Source organism: Uranotaenia lowii, chromosome 3 (assembly GCF_029784155.1).
Source record: "Uranotaenia lowii strain MFRU-FL chromosome 3, ASM2978415v1, whole genome shotgun sequence".
NCBI classification, from domain to species: Eukaryota; Metazoa; Arthropoda; class Insecta; order Diptera; family Culicidae; genus Uranotaenia; species Uranotaenia lowii.
In genome coordinates, this window is record NC_073693.1 from 22,283,774 (window position 1) to 22,310,064 (window position 26,291).

At 40.0% G+C, this 26,291-nt stretch overlaps 1 protein-coding gene across 11 annotated transcripts in view; it reads right to left on the reverse strand.

Annotated features, from left to right (window-relative positions):
• Nucleotides 1–26,291, reverse strand: part of LOC129750615 (serine/arginine repetitive matrix protein 2) — an 80,888-nt gene continuing 54,597 nt past the window's right edge. For 8 of the 11 annotated variants that reach the window (XM_055745596.1, XM_055745597.1, XM_055745595.1 and 5 more), the window contains 7 exons: nucleotides 22,465–22,872; nucleotides 22,332–22,394; nucleotides 14,443–14,596; nucleotides 5,033–5,094; nucleotides 1,858–4,968; nucleotides 1,542–1,796; nucleotides 1,010–1,427 (listed from right to left, as the gene is read on the reverse strand). In XM_055745596.1, the coding sequence (XP_055601571.1) occupies nucleotides 1,310–1,427; nucleotides 1,542–1,796; nucleotides 1,858–4,968; nucleotides 5,033–5,094; nucleotides 14,443–14,596; nucleotides 22,332–22,394; nucleotides 22,465–22,872 (4,171 nt within the window). In that variant the 3' untranslated portion in view covers nucleotides 1,010–1,309. Of the gene's footprint in view, nucleotides 778–1,009; nucleotides 1,428–1,541; nucleotides 1,797–1,857; nucleotides 4,969–5,032; nucleotides 5,095–14,442; nucleotides 14,597–15,254; nucleotides 22,289–22,327; nucleotides 22,395–22,464; nucleotides 22,873–26,291 lie in introns of those variants that run through there. The other 3 variants (XM_055745589.1, XM_055745598.1, XM_055745601.1) reach the window with 3 other exon arrangements.

The following is a 26,291-nucleotide window of genomic DNA, read 5'->3' on the forward strand; positions in this document are numbered from 1 at the left end:
TGTAATGATATTTGTTTTGCTTTTAATCACATTGCAATGAGTCATGAATACTTGGTTGTGTTATTTGGTAGTGTTTAAACTTAAGATCTCCATTTAGGGAATATAGTGATATGAACCTTGATAAATCTATAATAAATTAAATAAATAATTGAATAAATTATCGAATAACTAAATAAGGTAATATCAATATTTAAAATATCAAAATGATATTGCAAAAATTGCACCAATTATTGAGAATCCAAATGTATACTTAAGGTTCTAATACTGTACTCATGTATGTACAGCTGACTAGAGAGATCTATCGATTGAAAAATAAAACTGAAATTTAGTAAAATTTTACAATCAACGTAAGACTTTTTCGAGAATAAATTAAAATGAGATCGTTTTGCGGAGTGCATTTGCTTTTATATGATTGTTTTTGATTCTGTTCGTTTGCGATTGGTTGAGCCTCAACCGGCTCAATATCTTTTCATTAGCAGGCATGGGGATAACAATTTTGATCATTCGTTTACTTGTGTTGATCTAATTAGATGAAGATTTTGCTGTTGCTCTATCTTTAAGTTATTTTTGATGGATGATACAACATCGTTTCAAATGTTTTTTTCTTATAAGGTACAATAATTTTGGATGACCAGCAGCTGCTTTTGGATTGATTACTTTTTTTTAGTTTTTTAACTACGACTGCGTGATCGAGACCGACTACGGCTGTTGTAGCTACTGACACTGGAACCGGACGACGGTGTTGGTCTGCGATAAGGTATCGGTCTCTTCCGTGCACTTTAGTGTTAATAGCACCGTGACAGATGTTAGTCCAAGCAGGTGTGTTATTCCATTGATTAGTGTGTAAGCGTTAAAAAGAAGGGAAAATTGTTGTTATAGTATAAGCTTGTTAGCAATCAATTCTATTTATTCGAAAACAAATCAACTTACCAGAAAAAAAACGAGAAAATCAAATAAATCATAAACTGATTTCGGATTGTTTCAGCAAACAAAAGCACTCACACAGGGGTTGTTTTCTAATAATCAAGCGTTTTGATTCAAAGATACAAAATACAGGTCTAACTTAATCGTAAAATGAAAATAATTCTACAGTGAAATAAGATCGGGATCATTTCTTACAATTAAGAAAATAAGGGTGGTTTCAAAATCATAAATTGAAACAGCACTGTAACAAACGCCAATCCAAACTGCGTGCTCTCCAATGGAAAGTTTCAACCTCGTAAAGGTTTAACATTACAACCGAAAAAAGTGGATAGGATGCGTCACAGTAGACACAACAAGCAACAAGCAGATCCGATAGCGTGGAGGCTCAACGGCGCCTACGCCTCCGAGCAGAATTACGATCGGATCTGCTTGATCTACTGCTAGAGCTACTACTGCTGTTGCTGCTGCTGGAACTACTACGTGATTGTCGCCTTCGAGAAGAGCTGATCGAAACAAAAAAAAAAATGAGGGGTAGGAAAATTATAAAGAAAAATAATCAAACAACTAAAAGCAATCGGAGTGGAAAAAAAAAATCGGAACCCGACTGGATCACTTACCTGGTTATCCGGCGACGATCTAGGAAGCTCGGCGAACCAGCCCGACGCGGGATCGAAGGGGAGCGGGACGGTGGCATTCCGGGACGTCTCGGCGGAACGGGCGTCCGGGTGTGGGATCGTGAACGGCTGCTGCTGCGTGAACGGGACCTGCTGCTCCGGTGGTGTCGGCTGCTGGACCGGGATCGGGACCGAGAGGTACGGCTGCGCGACCGAGAACTTCGGGAACTGTAGCTGGAACTGCTGTAGCTGCGGGATCTATACAAATGAATGAAACATTAAAATTTTAACATTTTTTTTTAAATTAAAAACCTCTTACCTATGGGACCGAGATCTTGATCTAGATTGTGATCGAGACCTGCTGCGTGATTTTCGTTGGCCTCCTTCCGGAACTGCGCCAGATATTTTCTCCTTCAGTATGTTGTCAACGGCGTTCAGAATCGTGGTCTTGGCCACATTTGTTGTCACACCACCACCATCATCGGTACGACAGGCTCCAACGGTGCTCAGAATATCGTGGATTTCCTTCTTCATCTGATTAGAGCTTACGGATGATTCTCTGGTCATCGGAGCTACAACAGGGGGTACCATGCTAGGAGCGCTATCCTTTTTCTTGCTGCCGATATTTTCCGGCCCAACAAAAGACTCTGGTGTTTCCACCGTGAATTCGATACCTTTTCCCACCGGAACGGCATGCACGGCTGCCAGAGAAGCCATTTTGGCTTGCTGAATCTGGATGTTTCGTTCGCGACTCTCGCCCACACGTGGAAGACCAACATCAGGAGCATCACTCTTGGCGTTCAGCTCCGATACCGACTTTTTCTTCTCGAGACACTGTTTGGCTTTGGCGGCCAGATCGTTCTTGAGTGCCTTCAACAGCGACAAATCTTTATCTTCGCGATTGGCCTCGAAGGTCGGCAGGAACGCATCCAGATGATCGGATTTGGATTTCTGTTTGTTGGTTTTGTTCGATGAATCGTGGGTCTCCGGTTCGGAATCTTCCGAGGAAGAGGATGCGGGTGATTGAAGTTTAACCACCGGTTGAACTACTTGAAGCGCTTTCTTTTTGGACTTTTTGTGTTTTTGTTTATCGCTGGATGAGGGGGATCGGGGAAGTTTGCTCGAGCTTGCTGCATTTATGTGAGAATCGTCCTCCGGACGATGACTGTTACTGGCCGGGGAGACTTTTTTGTTTGTGATCTGCGAAGACGATCGCGATTGAACTGGAGGAGGAGTGTTGTTGTCTCTACGACGCTTGGGAGCAACGGGAGACTGCGGTTCCATTGGTGGAGTGTGCTGACTTCTTTTTCTGGATGGAGAACGCGATCGAGATCGCCCCGGCCGATCGGATATATGTTTGGGGGAACTTGGCTTTTTCTTCTGAACCGGCTCGGCTCTTGGCGGCCTTTCCTTCGACGCGCTTCTCTTGTATTTAGACAATGAATCTTTGTCTTGATTCTCTTTTTGATGCGGTAATTTTTCCAGTATATCTCGGTAACGTTCTGGATCTCGTTGAGCCGGCGAATAGCTAAGATTTGATGAGTCTGAATCAGAAGATGATTCTGAATCACTCTGACCATGCCTTGAATGGTTGGGTTTAACTGGAGTATTGACACTTTTCTTATTAGGAGATAGCTTATATTTCTTAGAAGTTTTCTCCGTATTCAGCTTAGACTCTTTATCCTTCCTTGAACGCATTTCTGGAGTATTGGAACGAGACTTCCTGTTCTCCATAGCTTTAGAGTTGGTAACAGAAGACTTTTTGCTGCTATGTTTTCGTGGGCTTTCGGGAGATCTCGATCTTTTCCTGTTATTGTCGACAGGTGATTTAGATTTGCTTAAACGCCTGTTCGATGTAGAAGAGTATTCTTTTGCGGCGTGATTTGGTGTGGATGACCTCCTGTTACAATTTTCTGCGGGAGATTTGCAATATTTTGTCTTGCTTCTTGAAGGAGATTCCTTCGGTGTATTTTCGCGTGATTCACGTCTCGTCTTTCGAACTTCGGGGCTTGAGGATTTCCTCTTGCGTTTCGGAGATCTGAAACGATCATGGTTGTTATCAGCAGCAGAAGGACTAGAAGACTTATTTCGTAGATGCTTTTTATCGGGCAGTTCATGCTTCTGTCTAGATGGTGAGTCCAACTTTCGCTTAGGACTAACACTTTTTCGCAGATTTTTATTTTTTGAAGAATCATGGTGTTTGTCATTTGCAAAACGATTTTGTTTTTTGCTATCATATGAGCGATCATCTTTTTTCTGTTCTTCTGAGCGATCCCTGTTCTTACGATCTTTGTTGCCTTTGCGATCTGCAGATTGTTCTCTTTCCTTACGATCGTTGGATCGATCGCGTTCTTTGCGATCCTTAGAATGTTCCTGATCCTTTCGTTCCTTAGATCGTTCTCGGTCCTGACGTTCGTTTGATCTCTCGCGTCCTTTACGTTCATTAGAACGATCACGCTTGTTCCGATCCTTTGATCGATTGTAATTTTTACGATCTTGTGAAGGATCTCGATACCTCCGTGATTGCTCATCACGATCCCTGGACTGTTCACGATCATCTCCATCTTGAGATTTCTCCCGATTTTGTCGTTCTTTTGATCGCTTCCGGTGTTTTTTATCATCTGATCGCTCCCGATCGTTCCGATTTTCCGATTGCTCATGATCAAACCGGTTGTTACGATTCCTCGAAGACTCATTACGATCATCGGATCTTTCCTTGCTCAAACTCTTTCGTGATCGCTGACGATCTTTCTGCTCCTTTGATGTGTCAGCTCGCTTTCCTCTGTTCTGATCCTTTCTTGTTACTGAACTGGAACGATCACGCTGTTTGTCATCGATCTTCGAACTGGTTGCTGTTTTGCTAGCGGATCTCGAGCGATATCTTTGTTTGTTTCTAGATTTAGGCTCATCGCGTTTGGTGCTTCTCGATCGAGATCGATTTTTCCTACCCTCTTTTGGTTTATCGTGGTTTCTTTTTCTGCTACCCGATCGTGATCTCGATCTATTTCTGGTAGCTCTTTTCTCATCGTCAGATCGTTTGGGAGATCTGTCCTTCCGAGAATTTCGCCCACGATCGCCGCTACGATCTCTTTTCTCCTCTGAGCGTTCTCGCCGTTTTTTATCCCTAGAATCAGAGCGCGATCGATTTCTTCCTCCTCTGAATGTTCCACCGGATCTTGAGCGTGATTTTTCCCTACCCTCAGATCTATCTCGACGGCGATTTTTCGACCTTGATCTCCGTCCACGTTCTTCGTCAATACGATTTGCTGAACGATCGACAGATTTTTGTCTGGCGCGTTCCGGTTCTCGATGGCGATCACGGCTCTGATCCTCCCGCGGTTCCCTATCTTGCTGATGCTTGCTGCTGCTTCCGCCATACGATTTGCTCTGATCGTTACGCCGATTGGATTCTGCTTGACGTGATGTGGACCTGTGATAATATGTTAAAAATAGAAGACTTTTCTTTGATTCAAACATTTTAAATATGAACTCACCTTTCGCGGGAATTCGAATGGGACCTGGCACGCTTTTTCTTCGAGCTTTTCTTTCTTTGTTGCTGGATGGATAGAAAAAGAGAAAAACGACCATTATCAAATAAATATTATAAGGTTTTTTCGTTTATAGCACAAGGAACTAAAGAACCAGACGGTTATTTATAATGAGAAAATCAAAATGATATCACAAATGCAAAAATTTACAGCTAAACTGTTTACAACTCAACGTATGATAAGAAAATATTGATTCAAAAACAAAATAAAATAAATTGTAGCTATCGATTTTCAAAACCGTTGCTGAATGATGATAGCCGTCAACTTCATAACAGAACATTTTACGCTGAAATTGTTTATTTATATTTGTTAGTTTGAAGAGAAGTAAGGAAATTATAACATTGCTGTTCCTTTTCTTCAAATTGACTTACTAATTTTCATGAAAATTCAAAAAAAATCTAGGATAAAAACTTTTCATTGCGGATTTAAACAATTGTTCACACGATTATTTATAAAAAAAAAAACAAAATCAAAAGCAAACGAAAAAGAGTAAGGCATACAGCAACAACGCACTATTAGTTATTTTTTACGAATGTATCGCTGTGTTTGTGGATTTAGATCGCTTGCTCTCTCTGTCTCTCTCGCGCGCTTGGAAGCATGTGGTGGCGGCGGTGAAAAAATACATATAACATTATCACATTAAAAAAGGAAAAACCGAAAATAAAAACACAACAAATTGGCATCGGCGTTGGATTAAGAAAATTCGAGATTGCATTAGTTTAGATTGGTTAAAACACAATTTTATTGATTTGTTATATAATAGCTTAAGGTAACAATTTACAATCATTGATCGATCTTTAATCCATAGAGCATTTCAATCGGTGTGAAACAAAAAACGAAGAGCAGAAACGGGATTAGTAACAACTCTAAATGAATAAAAATAATTATATTGATATGTACACATGTAAGTCGGTATAGTTATAGGCGTAAGGATTTCGATACGTTCGTTTCAATTAAGTACATTTAATTGCAATGCAATGCAAAAAGGGAGAAAAGAGAGAAAAAAAGGTTTCATAAATCTATTTTTCGAATTGGGCCTACCGGTATGATTGATAAAACGGGAGCCCAATGTGGCGGGGAAATTGAAATCGATGTATTGTTTTTTCACTTTAATTATGTTGATCTGCAGATCCAATGTATCAGCTAATCCCGGGATCCCTGCTTAATGCTACAGTTGTGAGGGAACTGTGATGGATATCATCGTTACCAATCGGTATGAGGTCACTTGCTCTAACAAAGGTTTCTTAATCTTACACTTCTCCAGGACATTTACATAATTTTCCGTCGCACGACATAACTTGATGAACATCAGTCCTGCAATTCACACGGTCCATGACAACCGTTCTCTAAGTTCTCGGATATCCCACAATCGCCAGGTCACGCTCTTAGTCTTATTACCTCGCTCATTGCGCCCCTACGCATCTCGTTCCTACCGGATTCGTAGAGAACACCTGTTTTGCAGGACAGTTTTCCGGTATTCTCGCAACACATGTCCTGCCCAGCGTATCCGTCTAGCCTTCGCCACCTTCTGGATACTGAGTTCGCCGTAAAGTCACGCTAGCTCGTGGTTCATCCATCGCCTCCTCACTCCGTTTTTCTTCACACTGCCAAAAAGGGTTCTGAATACTCGTCGCTCTAATACTCTGAGTGTGTGCAGGTCCTCCTAGAGCAATCTCGAGCGTCTTAGCCCTTCGAGGACAACCGGTCCAATGACATCATGTACAGGTTACACTTCGTGCGAGGGCTAAGTCTTCTCGACCGCAGTTGCTTGTGGTCATAGCAGGCACGACTTTGTCGTCGGATCTCACGACTGGTGTCATTGTCTGCGTTCACCAGTGAGCCCAGATAAACAAAGTCTTCGATGATCTTCAGCACATCAACGGCGATCGTGACCTTGTTATTACTGGACAAGCGTTGACCATGTGTTAAGTACTATTCAAGAGAACTAAGATTCATAGCCGTAACGTTGAATGTCCTTGAGTCGAGTCGTCAGTAAAGGTAAGCGAACCCTAATGTATGGCAATCTCAGACAGGACAAGTCGCGATCTCCTCAAATACGGTCTTGAATTGCTAGTCAGGGGTTTCGAGACCCTTCTTAAAAAGCTAGTCTCTTAATACCAACTCATCTAACTAACTTCTGAGCCGCTTCTATCACTCCCTGCGACGTGACCTATGCGGAAACTAACAGACCTCCTGACCGAAGCAAGTTGCCTCCTCAGGGAATAGCCTTTTCCAAGAACTCCTGTCAGTGTCCACGGACCACAAAACGAGGGCGCAACCCTGAGGAACTCGGAAAGCCAAAACAGACTTTCGAACAGTTTGAATTCAGGAAAGATTGCAGCATAGTAGAGGCCATTGGCTCTGTCATTAAGACAACGAATAGAGTCAGGCTGACCGAGAGGAGAAGAGACCGGTCTTGAATGAGAGGTTTGACCTGCAAAACAGCAGTTTGAGCGGCTGATAAACCGGTGTGTTACCATTGCGTTACCATGCTTAGTGGCAGGCGCCATTCCCATGTCTGCTTTGAAGACAATGCGCGGTTACCAATACTTTGCATGTGGTCAGCGATGGGTTCGATAGAAACACGATTGTGCTGCAGTTGAAGTTGAAAACGGCAGCAGACCACAAGCGATGTTGGATAACTTAATCTTCTGGGAGCGTCTGAGTAGTTTCCACGGCCGAAGCTGCAAGACAGGAGTTTGATCTCTACCGGATAGTGGAAATATGACTTGACCTCGTTACGCAGTTGACCTCATAGGAAAAGGACATTGCACTATCAAGACTATCAAGGAATACCCTCGAATCCGAATCAAAGTGGCTTTCATTAATATCAAAGTCGATACAAAATGTTGCCAGGGATCATCCGAGTCCTACCCAGACAACCAGAAGTCGTATTTTATTTTACAGATTATATCATATAGAATGTTATTCAAACTCATTTTCGTATATCTGCTCCTACAATGTGCGGCCCATGCATATTCTTTATCGAATCCAAATCAAAAAATTGTGTGCTAATGTACCTATATGGACTCCAAAATAATACGTATATACTGGTTTTGCTGCATTATATAAGATATGTTTACACGTATATTTGCACGTATATTTGTGTTGCAAATTCGAAATTCCCACCAAATGGTTGTCTGGGACAATGATCAGCAATGATTGACAGATTTTATCGTGCTATACATAAAATTATTCGAAATGAAGATTTTTTTTAAACATGAAATACGATTAATTTATCATAACAACCAGGTGTTAGATCTTAGTAGAAAGAAAATAAGCTCGCAACTTTGCTTGCCACTTGGAGATATATGCTATAAAATCGTATATAACTGCATTGATTCGTAATAACGTACATGCAATCGTATACCTATGCAAATTAATTCGCATGTCTGATTTTCGTAAAACGTATTTGCTGGCAATCGTAAAAGAATACAAATAAGTTCAATAAAATCGTTTATGATAATACGACATCGATGATTAGACTCGTATTTAAGGAGGCTTCAAAATGCTGATCTATTTTTAGATCATCGATGACGTGTTCTACGATTTAAAAGATTTTAGTTATAGAAATATACGATTTGCTTTTGGTTTAATGCCTTTGAAGCAAATCCTCTTGAATTTATATATTCCAGATAGCTTCGAGGAACCATCATGAGCTGCAGATCGTATCGTCAGGGGATCAAGTCCAGGTACTAACAATAACTTCATGAACGTTGAAAAAAATCAGCAATCAGGCAAATAATAAATTTGTACGATATAAACTTGAATTTGACAGCGAAAAACGCATTTCTTTGAAATAATCTTATTTTTATTATTTTTGGGGAGGAATAAACCAATTTGTTTAAAGTACAAAAAAAATAATAATCTTATTTTTATTCAACTGACGGAAAATGAGAGCCCTTCACTCAAGTCGCAAAAGACGACCAAATAAGTCGTCAAACTTTCCATATTGCTACGAAAAATGTCGTATATTACAACCTCAATCATCTATATGATGATGTAAATTGTCATAGTATTATGTGTATAGCATCAAACCGAATAGCGACAGTAGGACTAGCGACGCTTTTTTACTAGCGAGATTTCTGTCATTCGCAGGTTTGTTTTTCTTTTTTCAGTCCAGTAGGCGATTTCGATGTAGTACTCGAACATTGTTTATGTTATTTACGGTTAATTTTCCTTAGGCCATCAATCGCATGCTCCAGGTATCCTAGGAAACTTGCGGTGCGTCGTTATTATTTTCAACGTCGCGACGTATGCGACGTGTCGCTAGTAGGCAAAGCTGCTACGATTATTAGCGCTCGTATTTTGGATTTTTTCTGCATGCATAATATATTCCAAAAAGAATCACGGTAGCCGTAAATGATGCGCATGACAAGTCGTGCAAATCGTAATTTAATACAATCCAAATCAAGAATATGTTTGCTAATGTACCTATATGGCCTCCAAAATGATACGTAAAGGGTGATACGGTTAAAATTTGGTCAATAACAACTTGACGTAATTCCTTCAATTTTGCATTTAAAAAACCTGAACACCCCTCATTTTGAAGGTGTGTGTGTGTAGAATGTTGCCACTATTTTGATTTTCGAATTCACTCTTCAGTTGTCAAAATGCCGTCCAAGGAAGAAGAGCAACGTATCAAAAGCTGGCAAAATTGCTAAAAGTTGCCAAATTCACCGTTACAAATGTAATTAAAGTGTTTGGAGAACGTTTGTCGACAGCCAGGAAGTCTGGATCGGGGGGAAATCGAAAACCGGAAGCCGCTGAGACGACAAAGAGAGTTGCCGGTAGTTTCAAGCGAAACCCTAAGCTGGGTGTATCGTTTTAGGTGCATCGAGCCAAAAACCGAGCCGGACTATCGACTTACAAGAAGGTAGTGACTCCAAATCGTGATGATAAACAAAATACGACGGCCAAAGCGCGATCCCGGAGGCTGTACACGACGATGCTGACGAAGTTTGACTGCGTGGTAATGGACGACGAAACCTACGTCAAAGCCAACTACAAGCAGCTTCCGGGACAGGAGTTTTATACGGCAAAAGGAAGGGGAAAGGTAGCAGATATTTTCAAGCACATGAAACTGTCAAAGTTCGCGAAGAAATATCTTGTTTGGCAAGCCATCTGTACCTGTGGCTTGAAAAGCAGCACTTTCATAGCTTCCGGGACTGTCATCCAAGAAATTTACGTGAAAGAGTGTTTGAATAAACGTCTGCTGCCTTTCCTGAAGAAACACGGTTGTTCCGTACTGTTTTGGCCGGATTTGGCATTTGCCATTACGGTAAAAAGGCCATGGAGTGGTACGCCGCCAACAACGTGCAGGTGGTTCCCAAGGACAAGAACCCACCCAACACGCTAGAGATCCGCCCAATTGGGAAATACTGGGCTATTTTCAAGCGGAATCTAAGGAAGACAAAAAATAACTGCTAAGGACGAGCAGCAGTTCAAGGCAAACTGGCTTTCTGCGGCCGAAGAAGGTGGACAAGGTGGCTGTACAAAATCTGATGGCAGGAGTTAAGCGTAAGGCCCGACAATTCGGGTTTGGAAAAGCGGAAGTCTAACTGAATATTTTTCCTGATTTTTATACTAATTAAACTTGAAAAAGAAATTTAATTTGATTTTTAAAATAAACGAATTCACCGATTTACACGCGATTTACACGCGTACACGTATATTTGCACGTATATTTGCGTTGCAAAATCGAAATATCCACCAAATGGTTGTCTGGGTAGTCATTTGAGTCTGTGTAGTTTTAGGCGGGCATCATCCGAGTCATAGTGTAAAATCCTTAGCGTGTGCTTGAATGTCGCAAATTCCGGAAACGCAATACTTGATTAACAAACGACGTCAGGAAATCGAAACAGGTGTCATCACGAGGAGAGTTCGAACCGTTAGTCGTTGAAGGACGGATTAGGCTTCTAGTCAAGAGGATATGTTATAAAGCGAGATTAAGTTCTTCAACCCGAATACCAAGTGGATGTTCACTGTTGATGAGAGCGGTTGATTCAGTCTATTAAAAAGATCATCGAAGACCTTGTAGACATCGAATGAACTTTCGGAGAGCTACCAAGGTTGCTGTTGTAGACGTCGACGATCTGTGGGAGGTAAACCATAGGGATAACCGGGATGTAATCGGAGCGAGTGTCATAACCGTGAAGAGTGGCTATGCAAAAACCGCGAGCCCGGAATACGCGGCTCTTGATCGACACACTATGGGCGGAAGATTGGAGCTTGAACCATTGCGAAGAGAGCTCGGCTCGGGCCTTGAGTAGTTATAGGAGAATTCAAGCAGAGCGCACATTAACGCAATCTCCAAAAGGGATCAAGGTCTATTTAACCTCGGACTCTACTGGCCGAGTAATCTAACGGGCTTTATCTGCCGCTGGGAAGGACCAAGTCGGACTCTATTGGCCGAGTAATCTAAAAGGTTTTACCTGTCGGTGGAAAGGACCAAATATTAAACCTCGGACTCTACTGGTCGAGTAATCTAATGGATTTAAACTGCCGGTGGGAATGATAAAATATTAAACCTCGGACTTTACTGGTCGAGTAATCTAATGGGTTTTACTTGTCGGTGAGACCAAATCGGCCTCTACTGGTCGAGTAATCTAACAAGTTTCACCTGTCGGTGGGAAGGACCAAATATTAAGCCTCGGACTCTACTGGCCGAATAATCTAACGGATTTTACCTGCGAGTAAGGAGGATCAAATATTAAACCTCGGACTCTACTGGCCAAGTAAGCTGTCGCTTCCAGGGTGGCCAGCAAGTTTCCATTTTCAAATTCCCGGGTTTTCCCGGTTTTTTCGATCGAGATATCATAAGCTTCCCAGTTTTAAAATTCAGAAATGCTTATTTTTATCAGGATTTTTTAACCAAAATAAGAGTTTTTTTAGGTTCAACGTAAGGTTATTCAGATAACGATGATGTTTGTTGGGATTTCTACAAAAAAATAATTTAAGCAGGTTTAAATGCAAAGGATTAAGAAAATAATTGATGCCTTTAGAATCAGAGAGTTGAAGTGCCAAAGCAATTTTTTTTTTGATGATTTTGTCAACGCTTTTTCGATTGACTTGAAACGGTGATGTTCCAATTAAAAAATTTTTAATCGCATACAGAATTTGACTGTTGAGCTCAAATTTCTAAATTCTGATATTTGTAATATACTCATCAACGATTATTTTCGGGTGAGTTACGGATCTTTGAATCAAAACTTAACTTTAAGTTTGGATTCAAAATAAAAATCTTAATTTAAATTTCTAATGCTTAGCTCCACTTGATTACTACTGATTGATGTTTTAGTTTGAATTTTTTTTCTATGCAATTTTTAAAACAGAATCCGCTAAATTCTATTCCTATGCATATTCTAAAATTTGGTTTTGGTTCTCGTCTTGAATTGTTATATTTATTTAGAGCCCGAGTTCTGGGTGTTAGATTTTTAACTTAGCCTGAATTTGCAATCCAACCAGAAACATTGAATATCATAATTCAAGCATCAAATTTCAATTTGAAGTCTTAATTCAAATTTTGAAAATTAATTTGATGGCTTGAATTTGCTTTCCAAATTCACTTTTTTTATTATAACCTCTCAATATGATTCGTAGCTCATACACTTTGACGATCTTCATTTTTTGATATTTTTATATCAATAAAGACTGCGTGTACCAGTAAAAGCGTAAGATTTATAATAGAACCACACAGTCATTTGGTATCTCTTTTTTTTCCTGTTGGGGAGAGAGTCCACCATTAAGTTGATCTATTGTGGTATTACCCCGCGTTATAATTTTTACTTTGCTATGCTACTTGACACACCTGCACTATTGGTTGAAGTTGCAGTTGTTTACCGGTAGCACTACGAGCACACACATAACTAGATAGGATCTCCAAGTGCAATCATTGAGGCGTACAATTCCAAGGTATACCCGGCTAGCATTTCACTAATGCTAAAACCGCCAACCTTCATCATACTATGTGTGCCAGGTTATGTCACGACCGGGATTCGATCTCATGAACGTTGGCTTAGGAGACAAGTATGCTATCCTCTTGGCCACGATCTGCTGGCCTTCATTTGGTATCTCGCTCTACCTTTTATGCATTTTATCAATGATTCATATAACATAGTGGCGACTCATTTTCAATTTTTCTGTTTTCTTGCATTTTTCTCTGCATGGTCTTATGAATTCCCGGATCTCAAAGGTAGGAAACTAAATTCAATTGTGAAAAAATAATGTTTTAACCATATGAGAAATAAGTTTTTCGCGCTTTTAACGCTTGCCAAATCTTTTATTTTTCATTTTGGACAAATTTTTTGTTAGTAATTGACATGTTACAAAAACCAGAAAGTTTTGATTCAATCAGATTATTTTTTTTGTAAATGTTGCATTAATGAAATAAAAACTTCAAGTATGATTATGCTAAAAAATGTGTACTGAGTATTGTGATGAAAATTGTACCTTTCATAACCTCAGTTAAAAGCAGTAAAAAATAAATGAATTCACAAGAAAAATCTCAATATATTTTAGAACTGGAAGACTTCAGAGCACTGAAAGGTATGCGCTGAGCTGAAAAATCTCGATTTTTCAAGAAATTCTCGACTTTTGCCCACATTTTCTCCAAGGAATTTAGATCCCGATTTTATATCGATTTTAAGAAAAAACAAATTAAGATATGAACGATATTTTGAATTCAATAGGTTTATTGAGGGGAAAATTGATCCATAGAGGTTTTTCCCGTTTTCTATTTGAAATTCCAGGATTTTTCCCGGTACTATTCTCAATTCCCGGTTTTCCCGGTTCGCTGGCCACCCTTCGCTTCTCAAGGTTTCCGCTGAGGTAAGTTCAAATTTCGGACTGTGATAGGAAAAGTAGTTTTTTTTACAAAAGAACTCCTCGATTTATTCTTAGAAGCAAAAACACGTGCAAATTTTCCTCTGTCAGAGGTAGTAATGAAAATTTAATACAAATCTGCCACTGCCTCCTATGATCTAAATCTCGTTGTCAGCAACAAGGTCAGAGACCCCAGATGAATTTTCAGGGTGTATAACGAAGGAATATCGTGAGTGTGCCCATTGACCCTTGACACTAGAAGTCCAAAAAGAACCCGATAAGTTATGACGTATTCTTAACGTATACAAAAAAGATACTGATTTCTATATTTTTTAGGATGAATTCCTCTGTTATTCTTGAATGCCTGATTTTTTAAAATTTGCCATATTTTTCCGTTTAATCTACATCGATCGTTCCAATTTCCCTGCCACATTCGGGCTTCAGAACCAAAAAAGAATCGTCCTAAAAAAGGATTTCAAACAGACTAGCAACTAAAAGATGGAATATTTCTAGGTGCGGACAAGTGGACCTACCTTATCCTTCCGGGAGGATCGCCGTTTGCGCCTTTTACCGCCATCTTCGTAGTAGTCCGAGTCATGGGAATCATCCTCAGCCGAATCCGATTCCGAATCCTCCGTTCCGCTGCCGCCATCTCGATGCGATCGTTTGGAGCGCTTCTTCTTGGATCTGGACGTGGTGCGTGTCGTCAAGTCAAATGACGGAAACAAACCAAAAACGGATGTAACGAAAACAAAAGAAAACAAGGAAACGGTTAGATCAGAGTTTTTATAAGCAAATCATTGATTATCGATTAAAAAGTATCACTATTCGAAAAAGGTTCTCTTTGGTAGGAGAAACATTCAAATCTCTGTGTGTGTTTTTTCTTGTATCTGGTAGATATCTCTTCTTGATTTTTTTTTCAATTTTTTTCGGTAGGTTGAATGATAATGGCAAAATTGGAAAGTATAATTAGTTTGCTCGCTGTCCAAAAATTCGGGCTAGATGTTCGTTGTTGCTGATTTTTTTTCTTCTCTGAGATGATGGAAACTGAAATCGTTAACTGAAAGTTTGAAAATGTGTCAACAGCCTGGGGGAGAATGGTGATTTTTTAAACTTATAATGGGACCTTATTGAAGCGAGGTTCCTATAGGTGGATTATCTTCGACAAAAACAAAGTTTAAAATGTTTTTTTTAATTATTAATAAAATGGTATCGGCCTACAAAAAATAACAAAAATTAAAACATTTCTATCAAACAACAAAGACTGGTAGTTGGTTACAGATTGGTTAGTACTTAGATAAAGTATAGAAAAAAATCGCAGCTGTTTTAGAATAGTAAATTTTACCTTTCCTTCATGTTAAATATATATTCATCATAATATTGGTCTGTCTTTAGGAAAAAGGAGAGAAAAAAGAATAAAATAAGAAAGATTTCCTTTTCGTGGTGGTAGCTTGCAACTTTTTTTTTTGGTTTGATTCGGGAGGAGGGATCATTTTTTGTGAGAAAGTAAAAATGCGCAAATTACGTGAAAAAGTAAATCAATCAACATAAAATTCTAAATTAAAAAATAAACAACGACAGTCAAAATTTAATTTAAATAAACCGAACCGAAATTCATTTCAAGATGTTAGTATAAAAAAAATCGAAAGTAGCACCGACAAAGATTTTTTTTCAAAAGTACTAAAACACAAATGAATGCACACGATCAGTCACAGAAAAAAGAAAGAGAAAAACTAACCGAACGTTATGAGTGGTTAATATAACGAAGAATAGAATAACATAAAATAGTGTAAATTTTGAAACAAAAAATAAAAAAACGCATACAATGGGGAGCAGAATTAAGATATGCCGAAACAAACTAAATGTTTTAGCTGACAGCAGCATACTTACCAACTGCGAACGGTTTTTTGTTTGTTTTTCAGAGAGTGGTTTTGAGTATGTATTTGGTTTTTTTTTTCGTTTTTTGAAAAAATTTTTTTTTTGGTTGTTTGTTTGTAAGAGATTAGTGATTTGCGATTGAGGGCAAAAAAGGTTAAAATAACAACGAGAATGTGAGATAGACGTGAGCGTTAGTAATCAAGAATATTAAGGTTATATAATTTCAAATATGATTAAAAATAAAGTCAATATTTGCATATTGAGGAATGCTTTTTTCGGTTTTTATTATCAAGGAAAACAATTAGCAATTGTAGAAGAGATAACGTCGTTTTTTTCTAACATATGTATTCAATATATTTATAACAGTATGGAAAGTGAAAACATTAAGGTTTTTTTTTCTAGAACATTTTTAATATTTATGTTTAATCATGCATATCTAAATGAGACCCTCAGAGCCAAAGGGGTATAAGTGAAAAAAGGGTCGATGTTGAGTCGAAACTGCCATAAAATTCCTCATATTTCAAACTGTATTCGGTGATTTTTTCAGATTTTTGGAATTTTTTTACAAACTTTTACGTTCAATAGAATAATACAAATGTTCAAAAATGTATGGAAAGAGGCCGAACACGTAAAGTTAAAGCGTGCTTTCTCGAAATTAGCATTTATGCACTTATACTCTTTGGCTTCAACGGGCCTTATTGGACTGAGGCCACTCGTGGCAAAATGGGAGTTAGCTAAAAGCTAAAAAGCACCGTTTTGATCTAAAACTGATTTTTGCAGAATTTTAAAGTAACGTCTACATGACTAAATTTTAGCTTTTAGGTTTGTATGAGAAAATGTAAATCATTTTTGTTTCCTCTGTAAAACTGAGCCTGCTAATGGTTTTTCTGCCAATTTATAAATTCTCCAAAGGAAATTTTCCGCTGAACAACTTTGTCGAAGACCGTCACTTCGTATTTCATTAGACCAAAAAAGTTTTAGAAATTAGAAGTTATTGAAAAACAATCAATTCAATTGATACCACTGCTGGGTGCCCAGCGAAGTATTGCTTGAGTACTTTTCATACAATATATTGCAAGACACTAACAGTGATGTCAATTGAATTTTTTTTTTTTCAATGCCAAAAGCCATAACCCCGAATAAACAGCTAATAATTTTTTTGACTAATAAGATACGAAGTTCGATCTTTGAAGTTGTTCAGTAAAAAATTTCCTTTAAAAAATTTATAAATTGACACAACAACCATTAGCAGGCTCAGTTCCACAGAAGAAACAAAAATGATGTTGATTTTCCAGTACAAAATATCAATTTTCCCATGTAAACCTAAAAGTTCACTTGAAAATTCTGCAAAAAATCATGGAAGAATTTTGAACCAAAACGAAGATTTTTAGACCCCAGGGTTTAAGAAATTCAAAAATGACCCCAAATCGACTCAGTCTGATGGGTCATGGTCATTGATCAAAATCCAGAGAGGCTCGTCGATCCGACGCCGTTGGAAGGTTGTCGCACCCGGTGCAACGGAAGCTCATTGAGTCGAAGTGTTGTAGGCCTAAGTCACTGAAAGATCTTCGGGTTGGAGGCACCGAAAGGTCTTAGGACGGAAGCCTTTGGGAAGGTCGTCGGATAAGTACCAATGGTTGGTCGTGGAATCGCATTCAGGAAGGTGGTAGGATCGAAGGAAATGAAGAATTTTCGAGCCGGTGCAACAGAAAGATCAATGGGCGGAGCCATTAGAAGGTGGTTTTAGTGCCATAGCAGGGTAAGGTCGCAGTTCTGTGCCAAGTGAGGTTCATCGGGCTACATCCAGAGACTATCGTAAAACCAGAGCCACAGAAAGGTTGTCGGATCGGAGCAGAGTCATGGAAGGTCTTTGAGCCGGATCCAGCGAGGGTCACCGGGCTGTAGCCACTGGATGATCGTCAGGCCGATGTCAATGGAAGGTCGTCGGACCGGAGCTATTGGAAGGTTGTCGGAACAATCATCGAAGGTCCTTGTACGGGAGGACCGTATTTAACGGTGTAAATAACAGGGATATTTTTTTGAAGTATGAAATGTGCTTCAAAAGAACATCCATTGTAAAGCACGTACCCTCAATTTTGTACCAAAAAATTTGGCAAGAAACGCTTGTTATAGACCGTGAAATACGGTAATTGTAAAGTCAATAAGCCAAAGCTTTTGAAGGTCGTTGGGCAGGATCTGGGGAGGGTCGTGAGGTAGAACCCCAGGAAGATTTAGGGAGAGTCATCGATCCGAAGCTATTGGCAGATTATAAACCGCTGTCAGTGGAAGTTACGGACTAGAACCACTGAAAGATCATAGAACCGGAGTTAGCCATTACAAGATCGCTTCCATGGAAGAGTTCCGGATCAGATCCAGGAAGTGTCATCGGGCTGGAATCAGGAAAGGTTATCAAGCCGAATCCAGTGAGGGTATTCAAAATCAAAGAATCGAAGCCATTGTTGAAGGGTAGTATACTACCCTAGTCCGGTGCCATAGAAAGTCGTCAAGCCGGATCCAGGAAGGATAGTCGTGTCAAAGCCACTGGAAGATCATGGGATGCGAGTTATCGGAAGATCTTCGAGGCGGGGCCATGAAAGGTCATCGCGCCGGATTCAGCTAAAGTGTAGGACTGAAGCCACCGACAGATCTTTGATCGTCATAGGTCATAGGAGAGCCATTGGAAGATCGCCAAAAGTTAAACTATGAAAGATCTTCAAGCTGAAGTCACTAAAAAATTGTTGTACCTGAGCCTTGTGGAGATCGTGGGAACGAGAGTCACTGGAAAGTTGTCGAGCGGGTTATTGAAAAATAATAAAAGTTCTTTGAAGTCCTGAAGGTTTTTGGACCGGAAGTCAAAGAAGGTCGACGACCCAGATCTAGAAACTTCTTCGGGATCATCAACTGGAATCAGTGACAAATCCTAGGGTCGAAGCCACTGGAAGGTCGTACGACCGAAGTCATTGAAAGCTTGACCGACCGGTGTTATGGAATCTAGAAAACGATCGTCAGGCCAGATCCGGATAGGCGTTACAATAAGCGAGCCTCAGGAAAGGTCTTCGGGGAAGTACCACTGGAAGGTCATTGGATTGGAGATAGATCTTTTAACCGGTGCGCCATGAAGGGTCAAGTACCGCTAAAAGATCGTCGGACCGGACCCATTGGAAGGTCTCCAGACCAGAGCCAGGGACGGTATCACTGGAAGGTCATAGAATAGGAGACATATGCAGATCGTGTGCGCCATGAAGGGTCAAGTACCACTAGAAGGTTGTCAGACCGGACCCATTGGAAGGTCTCCAGAACAGAGCCAGAGAAGTACACCTAGAAAGGTTTTGGTAAGATCGTCATAAAGAAGTCACTGGAAGACAATCATACTTTAGCAATTTGAAATTCGTTGAATAGGAGCCAGGAAAGGTCGCCGGACCGAAACAAATGGACGGTCGGCAAACTGGATCCAGGAATGGTCTTCGGACCGGTTTTGTTGAAGGTTGTCGGATCGAAGCCGATTTTTGGATCGGTGCCGCTGCCATTGGAAGGTCGCTAAATTGAGAATTCAGTTGAAGGTCTAGATCCAGATAGCCATTAGAATAATCAAGACTCAGGACAGGTCGTCGGGACGGTACCATTTGAAGGTCATAGAAATGGAGACATAGGCTTGATCGTTGGACCGGTGCACCATGAAAGGTCAAATACCACTAGAAGGTTGTCGGACTGGACCCATTGGAAGGTCTCCAGACCAGAGCCAGGGATTTACATCTATTTAGCAAGGTTTAAGAAAGATCGTGACACAGAAGTCACTAGAAGATAATCAGCCTTTAGCCATTTGAAAGTCGTTGAGTCGGAGCCAGGAAAGGTCACCGGATAGAAACCAATTGAAGGTCGGCAAACTAGATCCAGGAAGGTCTGCGAACCGGGGTCATTGAAGGTTGGCGAGTCGAAGCCAAAGAAGGTCGACGGACCGGTGTCAAGGAAAGTCTTCAGATAGGAACCGATTTTTTGGATCGATGCTGCTGCCATTGGAAGGTCGTAAAACTAAGAATTCATTTGAAGGTCTAGATATAGGTAACCATTACAATAATCTAGACTCAGGAAAGGTCGTCAGGACGTTACTATTGGAAGGTCATAGAACTGGAGACAGAAGCAGATCGTTGGACCAGTGCACCATGAAGGGTTAAAATACCACTAAAAGGTTGCCGGACCGGGACCCATTGGAAGGTCTCCAGACCAGAGCCAGGGAAGATCTGGAAAGGTTTAGGAAAGATCGTCACACAGAAGTCATCGGAAGATAGTCAGACTGAAGACTGGATCCAGGAAGGGTCTTCGGTCCGGGGTCATTGAAGGTTGTCGAGTCAAAGCCAAGGAAGGTCGACGGTCCGGTGTCAAGGAAAGTCAAGGTCATTCAATCGAGAATTCTTTTGAAGGTCGTTCAATCGGAAATACTTTGGAAGGGTATCGACCTGGTCCCAGAGGAACATTAGTGTATTAAGAGATAATTGAGCAGGTAATTTAACACGTTCGTCGCCATGGGACCCATATTCGTGTGACGGGTGTATTCCCTGGGAGGCCCCGTCACATCAAAAACGTATGACGCTCTCTTTCTTATTTTAGCCGCTCAGTTTAGCCACACGTTGCAAAGCTGGAGCTCTGCTTCTTTATTTTGTCGCTCCGAAAATTCCATTAGGCCCGGCTAGTAAAACTATCAAAATGAGCGTGACGACGAACGTGTTCAGGATCGATGACTTTGATGATCGTCGAGCGTTGAAGTCACTGGAAGGAAGTCGCACTAAAAGCAAGTGGAGGTCGTCCTTACATGCGTTTGTGGTTGTATTTGTAGGACTTTGATGTCGTCGGAAAGCTTATATTTTCCAACAAAATAATTATTTAAGATGCCCGACTGAAAGCGGCTGAAATTAGCTTCATCTCGACTTTTTTTATCTTTCGTTCTACTATTGAAAGATATTTTGTTGTCTGAATTCTTGGAAAGAATCTTTCAGTTGTTTCTAGTAGTCGAAAAAAGAATGAAAATTTACGATCACCCCATTAGTACTGCGCCAAAAATAGGCGGGTTTCGATCCGATTTGTGATCAACATACTTCTGAGTTATGTTGATTTCCCATTTAAAAAAAAACGCAACGTGGTGGAATATTCAAGTATGGAAGAAAAATCGTGGCGTTCTGTTTGATTTTTGTTTGGTTCCTTTTTTTCCAGAATCAGCGTCATTCATATGGTAACTAACTTAAAATGATCACCATTCCAATATTTTTTCTCTTGAATTAAACTGCTTTAGCTAAGTTGAATGGTCGCTTACTAAAAACGATTATATTTTAAACACCATTTATGATAGGACGATAAATTTTTTTTAAAAAAACGACCTTCCATTGAAGGTAACATGACAAAGTACCAGGAGGGCATACAACTTTGAGTTGAGGCGTTAACTGGTCTAATTTCAATTTAAGTTGTCCTTCATTTTAACGTTCCCAATATTGTGACCCAAAATTGCACTCTGACTGGGATTCTGGAGGTTCAACCTTTAAATGATTGCTAAAGATGTGAGAAACAAACTTTTATATGGCAGCGAATCAGAAAAATGATGTTTTGAGGTCACACTTGTCCGATTTTTGAAAAAAAGGCAATTTTATCAAAAATTGTTTATTTAAACTTGACATGGTTCTTTCAAACTTGACATGAATCTTTCTAGTGATTCAAGGATCGATAAAAAAAATGAAAAAGTTTGATATCTGGAGTTTATTTGATTCTAGATTGCTCGAAACTCATCCACGTCACAATTCAAAGCAATCTTTAGCAACGTTTTGAAAATTTTCTTATAGTAAAACTTGAAAAACTTTAGCAAAGCGGCACTTCATTAATTTCCGCACCTTGAGGGTTCGTTGTCGATTGAAAACCTGAATCACATATTTTTGTTGATTTTATTTTTTTTTCAAAAATTCTCAATATTGCAGATTTCAAAAAACATGCATACAAGAGAGTTCAAAACAGTCTAAACAAATTGTTAATTCAAAACTCACATTATAAAGAAAATTTTACGAATAGAAGAGAAACATGTTTGATACTTTTTTTAGAATTTGAGAATTTTATTAAGAAATTTTTTCGATTAAATGGCCTTTCCTCAATGACCGAACATGGGCGACCTCTATACATAATTTTTCATTCACCGAATTATAAAAGTTTGTTTCTTACGTCCTTAGCTACTATTTGAAGGTTGTGATCGCAACATCCCAGGCTGGAATAAGTTTGTACGTCCTATGAAATGAGACCTCGCGAAGTATTAAATACCCAAAAAAAAAAGTTTAGTTCGTCCACGCGCTGACTCGGGAAATTTCAAAAGCATTCTATGCCATTAAAAATTTTAATGGAATGTAAACGTTTTACCAAAAATGATTATAAGCAATCAAAACATTTTTAAAGAAGAAGGATCTCTTTAAATTTTCATCAAACATCAATTGATCTTTCAATTAGGTTCAAACTTAACTAAGACAATTTACACTAAACAAACCCTAACGCACCGAAAGGATGCACTATTGCTTACCTTTCTTTTTTGTTTTTCTTGGACTTCTTTTTCTTCTCCTTCTTGCGGTCTGGACTGGACGATCTGGTAAATAAAAACAAAATCATAAGTTTCCTGTTTCAGAATTTTTTAGAGAAAAAAAAAATCAACCTACCCATCACGGTTCTTCTTTTTGCGCTTCTTCTTGTCTTCCCGGCGCCCTTCGCCTTCCTCATCGTCACCACCACCATCGTCATGATCGTGCCGATCCCGCTTCCGACGGTGGTCCTTCCCGTTGGAAGTTCCAGCATCACCGTCCCTGGCCACGGTCGACGGCTGCTGTTCCGGCGACGGTGTCCTCACCAGGGCGTACCGCTTCCGGTTGGCCTTTTCGGCCGCCTCCCGCTGTTCCTTCTCGGCCAGCTCTTTCTGCAGTGCTTCCGACTTGGCCAGATCCTCCCGGGCCTTACGGTCCTGATCGAAGCTCGTTCCCTCGACAAAGTACTCCGAGATGCCAAACGCTTCCCGCAGTTTGGCATTCTTTTCCTGCTGGGCCTGGGCGATGTGGTGAGTCTCCCGGACACTGCAATTGTAAAAAGGAAGAAAAAACGGTTACAGTGTTTCGTGCAACTCAAATCGTTGGTGATAAACATTTCTGGTGGAAACGAAGCTCGAATGAGCGCGAAATTGACGTCATAATCGATTGTCCTATAGGAACGGTGCACGAGGCACCCTCTTCTCTAATAAATGAAAAGTGTGGGGGAGGATTCTGATTGATGGCACCATAGCACGCGAATCCGCTGTTTTTGTACCACCAATTTTTTATCTGTTTGGGATCCACACAAACAACTAAGTTAACTATTAGCTTGAGGCTAGAGAGAGAGGTGTTAGGTAGAAGGCGTCGGGGAATCGGCAACTCGGTAACCTTTGACGAGTGTTATGCAGGAGCAAACGAGGCCTTTCCATGGGGAAAAAATTGACCCAAATCCTGGGACTGGCAGAGAATTGATCCGGAAAAGCCAAGGGTAACCAAATTAGAGTTTTGAGGAACATTTCATTAGTTAATTTTAGCTTAAATATGAAATTATTAGTTATAACTTTTTATTGATTTTTTTATGTCAACTGTTTGGTCACTTCGTTCATCTTTGATCAAACGACTCTCAACTCTTGAATCTCAAAACTCAACTCTCGATTCTCGACTCTAAACTGTTGACCTTCATCTTTTGACTCTCAATTCTTAGTCTTCCCGATCCCGACTCTCAAAATTCGAATCTCAATTCTCAATTCATGACTTCCGACTCTCGACTTGCGACTCTGAACTTTTGACTCTCAACTCTCAACTATCGACTCTTAACTCTCTACGCTTAGTTTTTAACTCTCAATTCTCGATTCTAAACTTTTGAATTTCAACTCTGGACTTTTGAATATCGATTTCCATTTCTTAACTTGTCCTTCTACTCAAAATTCTCAACTTTCGTCTATTACCTCTTGATCATAGAGTTCCTTCTCTTGAGTCTTAATGCTCAATTTTCTACTATCAACCCGAAGCTCTCGATTCTTGCTCTAATTTCTGAACTCTCAACTCTCGCATCCCAACTCTCAACTCTTGGCTCCCAATTTTCAACTCCAAAATTTTAACTCCCATTCCTAAACTCTCGAATTAAATTTTTTGACTCTAAAATCTAAAATCTCAACTCCCTCTTCCAACCTAATTTCTGACGCTCAACTCATAATTCTCAACCCTGAACTCTGGATTCTAGACTGTAAACTCCGGACTCTCAGCTGTTGATTCTCCCACGATTCTTGGTTCTCTCTCAACTCTTGGGTTTTAATTCTCAACTCCATATTCCTAACTCTCAATGCTCGATTGTCAACTTTTAATTTTTCTCTACTCTAGTCTCAACTTTTATCTTTAGTTAAGATTCTCGACATTCGACTCTCTTCCCTCAACTCCTATTTTTTAAATCATGACCCTCAGTTCCAGACCTCCTACTTTGAACTCTCAAAAGAAACTTCCAAAGCGAAAATTCAACACAAGTTCTGGCAACCCTACTCGAAGCATTTCTGTTGAGTATTTAAGAACAGTTTTAGTGTTTTCGATTTACACTAGGTTAGTATAGCAAGGTAAACAGTGTTCGAATTTGTTTCCGTGGGAAGTGGAAACTAATTTTCAACAAATTCCGTTTTCCTCCCTCCTAAATGTGACCACCTCCAGCTTACTTTGTTTTCCTATTTTATTGTGAACTTAATACACCAAACGATTTGCACTGAAGCTTCAAAGGACTGAAGCAAAAGATGGCGAATTTGATGTGTTTGTGTGTGGTGGCGTGCAGCTTTGTTACAATTTTTTGGAGCACAACACCACCGCGACACCAACGACTGTCGATGTCGTTCGGCTGATCGGAGATCAATGTCTGTATTTGTCTATATCGATAACCGAAACCTAAACAATTTGAGTGGAACATCCGTGCCACGTCCCCATCAATCAACTGCTGTCGATAGGAATATAAAAACATTGTGATACCGATGGTCCTCTAATAAACTTAGCACCCTGGACCGAAATAGCGTGGATCATAAGAGGAAGAGAGAGAGACAGAAAGAGAGCCGTCGGGAGGTACTTGTTAATATATGGCGGTATTTGCAATTGAATTCTAGCCTCATGACAGCACGCGATCTCGCAAAACTAAGCATATTGTGTAATGACCTACATTTCGATACATTCGAACAATTTGAGCCAGAATATAAAACAAAAATAGTTGAACAACATCCAAACCTGGGCACCAAACGAGCCGAAATTTTATCAAAATGCCTGAAAGACGGAGATACACCTCCGTGGGAATGATTTGAAATGGATCACTAATCACTAAAGGGTGTATCATTATGTCTAAGCATGATTTTAATACTGCTCATTCCGGATGACGTTCAAACAGGAGATTTATGCTGTGTGTTGTTGTTTACAGTTCAACTTAACACCCTGTGTTTCGTATTTTCAAGATTTTCGTGAAAATGACAGGCCTTTTCCTGAATAAGCGCCAAAACTTTGAGTACAAATGGTGTATACTGTCCCCAACATTTTACTGAGTCAGTTGGAAAAAATTGAAGAAATAAGCATTGGAGTGGTGAACAAAACTTTGGACCAGACGTCATTCGGTGAATCAAACTTTGGACCGAAAGTCATGCGTGCTAACGCCAGTAGAAAGACTGCCTCAGTTTGGGATGATCCAAAACAGTGGGATCCTCTCTTAGCACCGTCTATCATGCCGAGGTAAGATTGGATCTAAACTAAAGCCATATAGGAAGCAAAAGATGCTGTAACGGAGTCAAAAACAAGCTGCTTCCGTGTGTTGAAAATCGGTGTGCGTCATCACTTATTGCAAGTTTGATTACAAAACGCTTCCGGGGGACCAGTATTACACTGTTCAAGATGACCAATGTTTTGACGAGACGAAGACATCAATGTTTTCCAAAAATTTCGGTAAAAAGGCAATGATTTGGCAAGCCATAAATATGTGAGTGTGGCATGCTTTCCGAGCCGTTCGTGGCCACTGACAAAATACAACTGTTTACATCCGGGAGTGCCTGCAGCCCATGATCTGAAAGTACGATCACCCGATACTGTTTTGGCCTGATTTGGTATCAGTTCACTACTCAAAGGAGACGATGGTTTGGTGAAAATCCAACACAACGTCCAGATCGTACCGAAGGAAATTGTCCTCAAGCAAGACCGATTTAGACTTTTTTCAATCTACTCTAATCTACCCTAACCTAATCTTTAATCTACTCAATTGTATTGTGTCTTAGTCTGCCCGGATTGACTCTACTACACTCTACTCCAGGGATGAGCAACCTTTTGAACCAACGGGCCAATTTAAATTTGAAACCTTGGCGGCGGACCGCACTTAAAATATTTTTTTTAATAATTAGAAGAGCTTTACGTTTTTACTTCAAATTTTTGGCGAAAACAAATCTGAAAAAGAAAAGATAAATCGAATTCACGTGTCT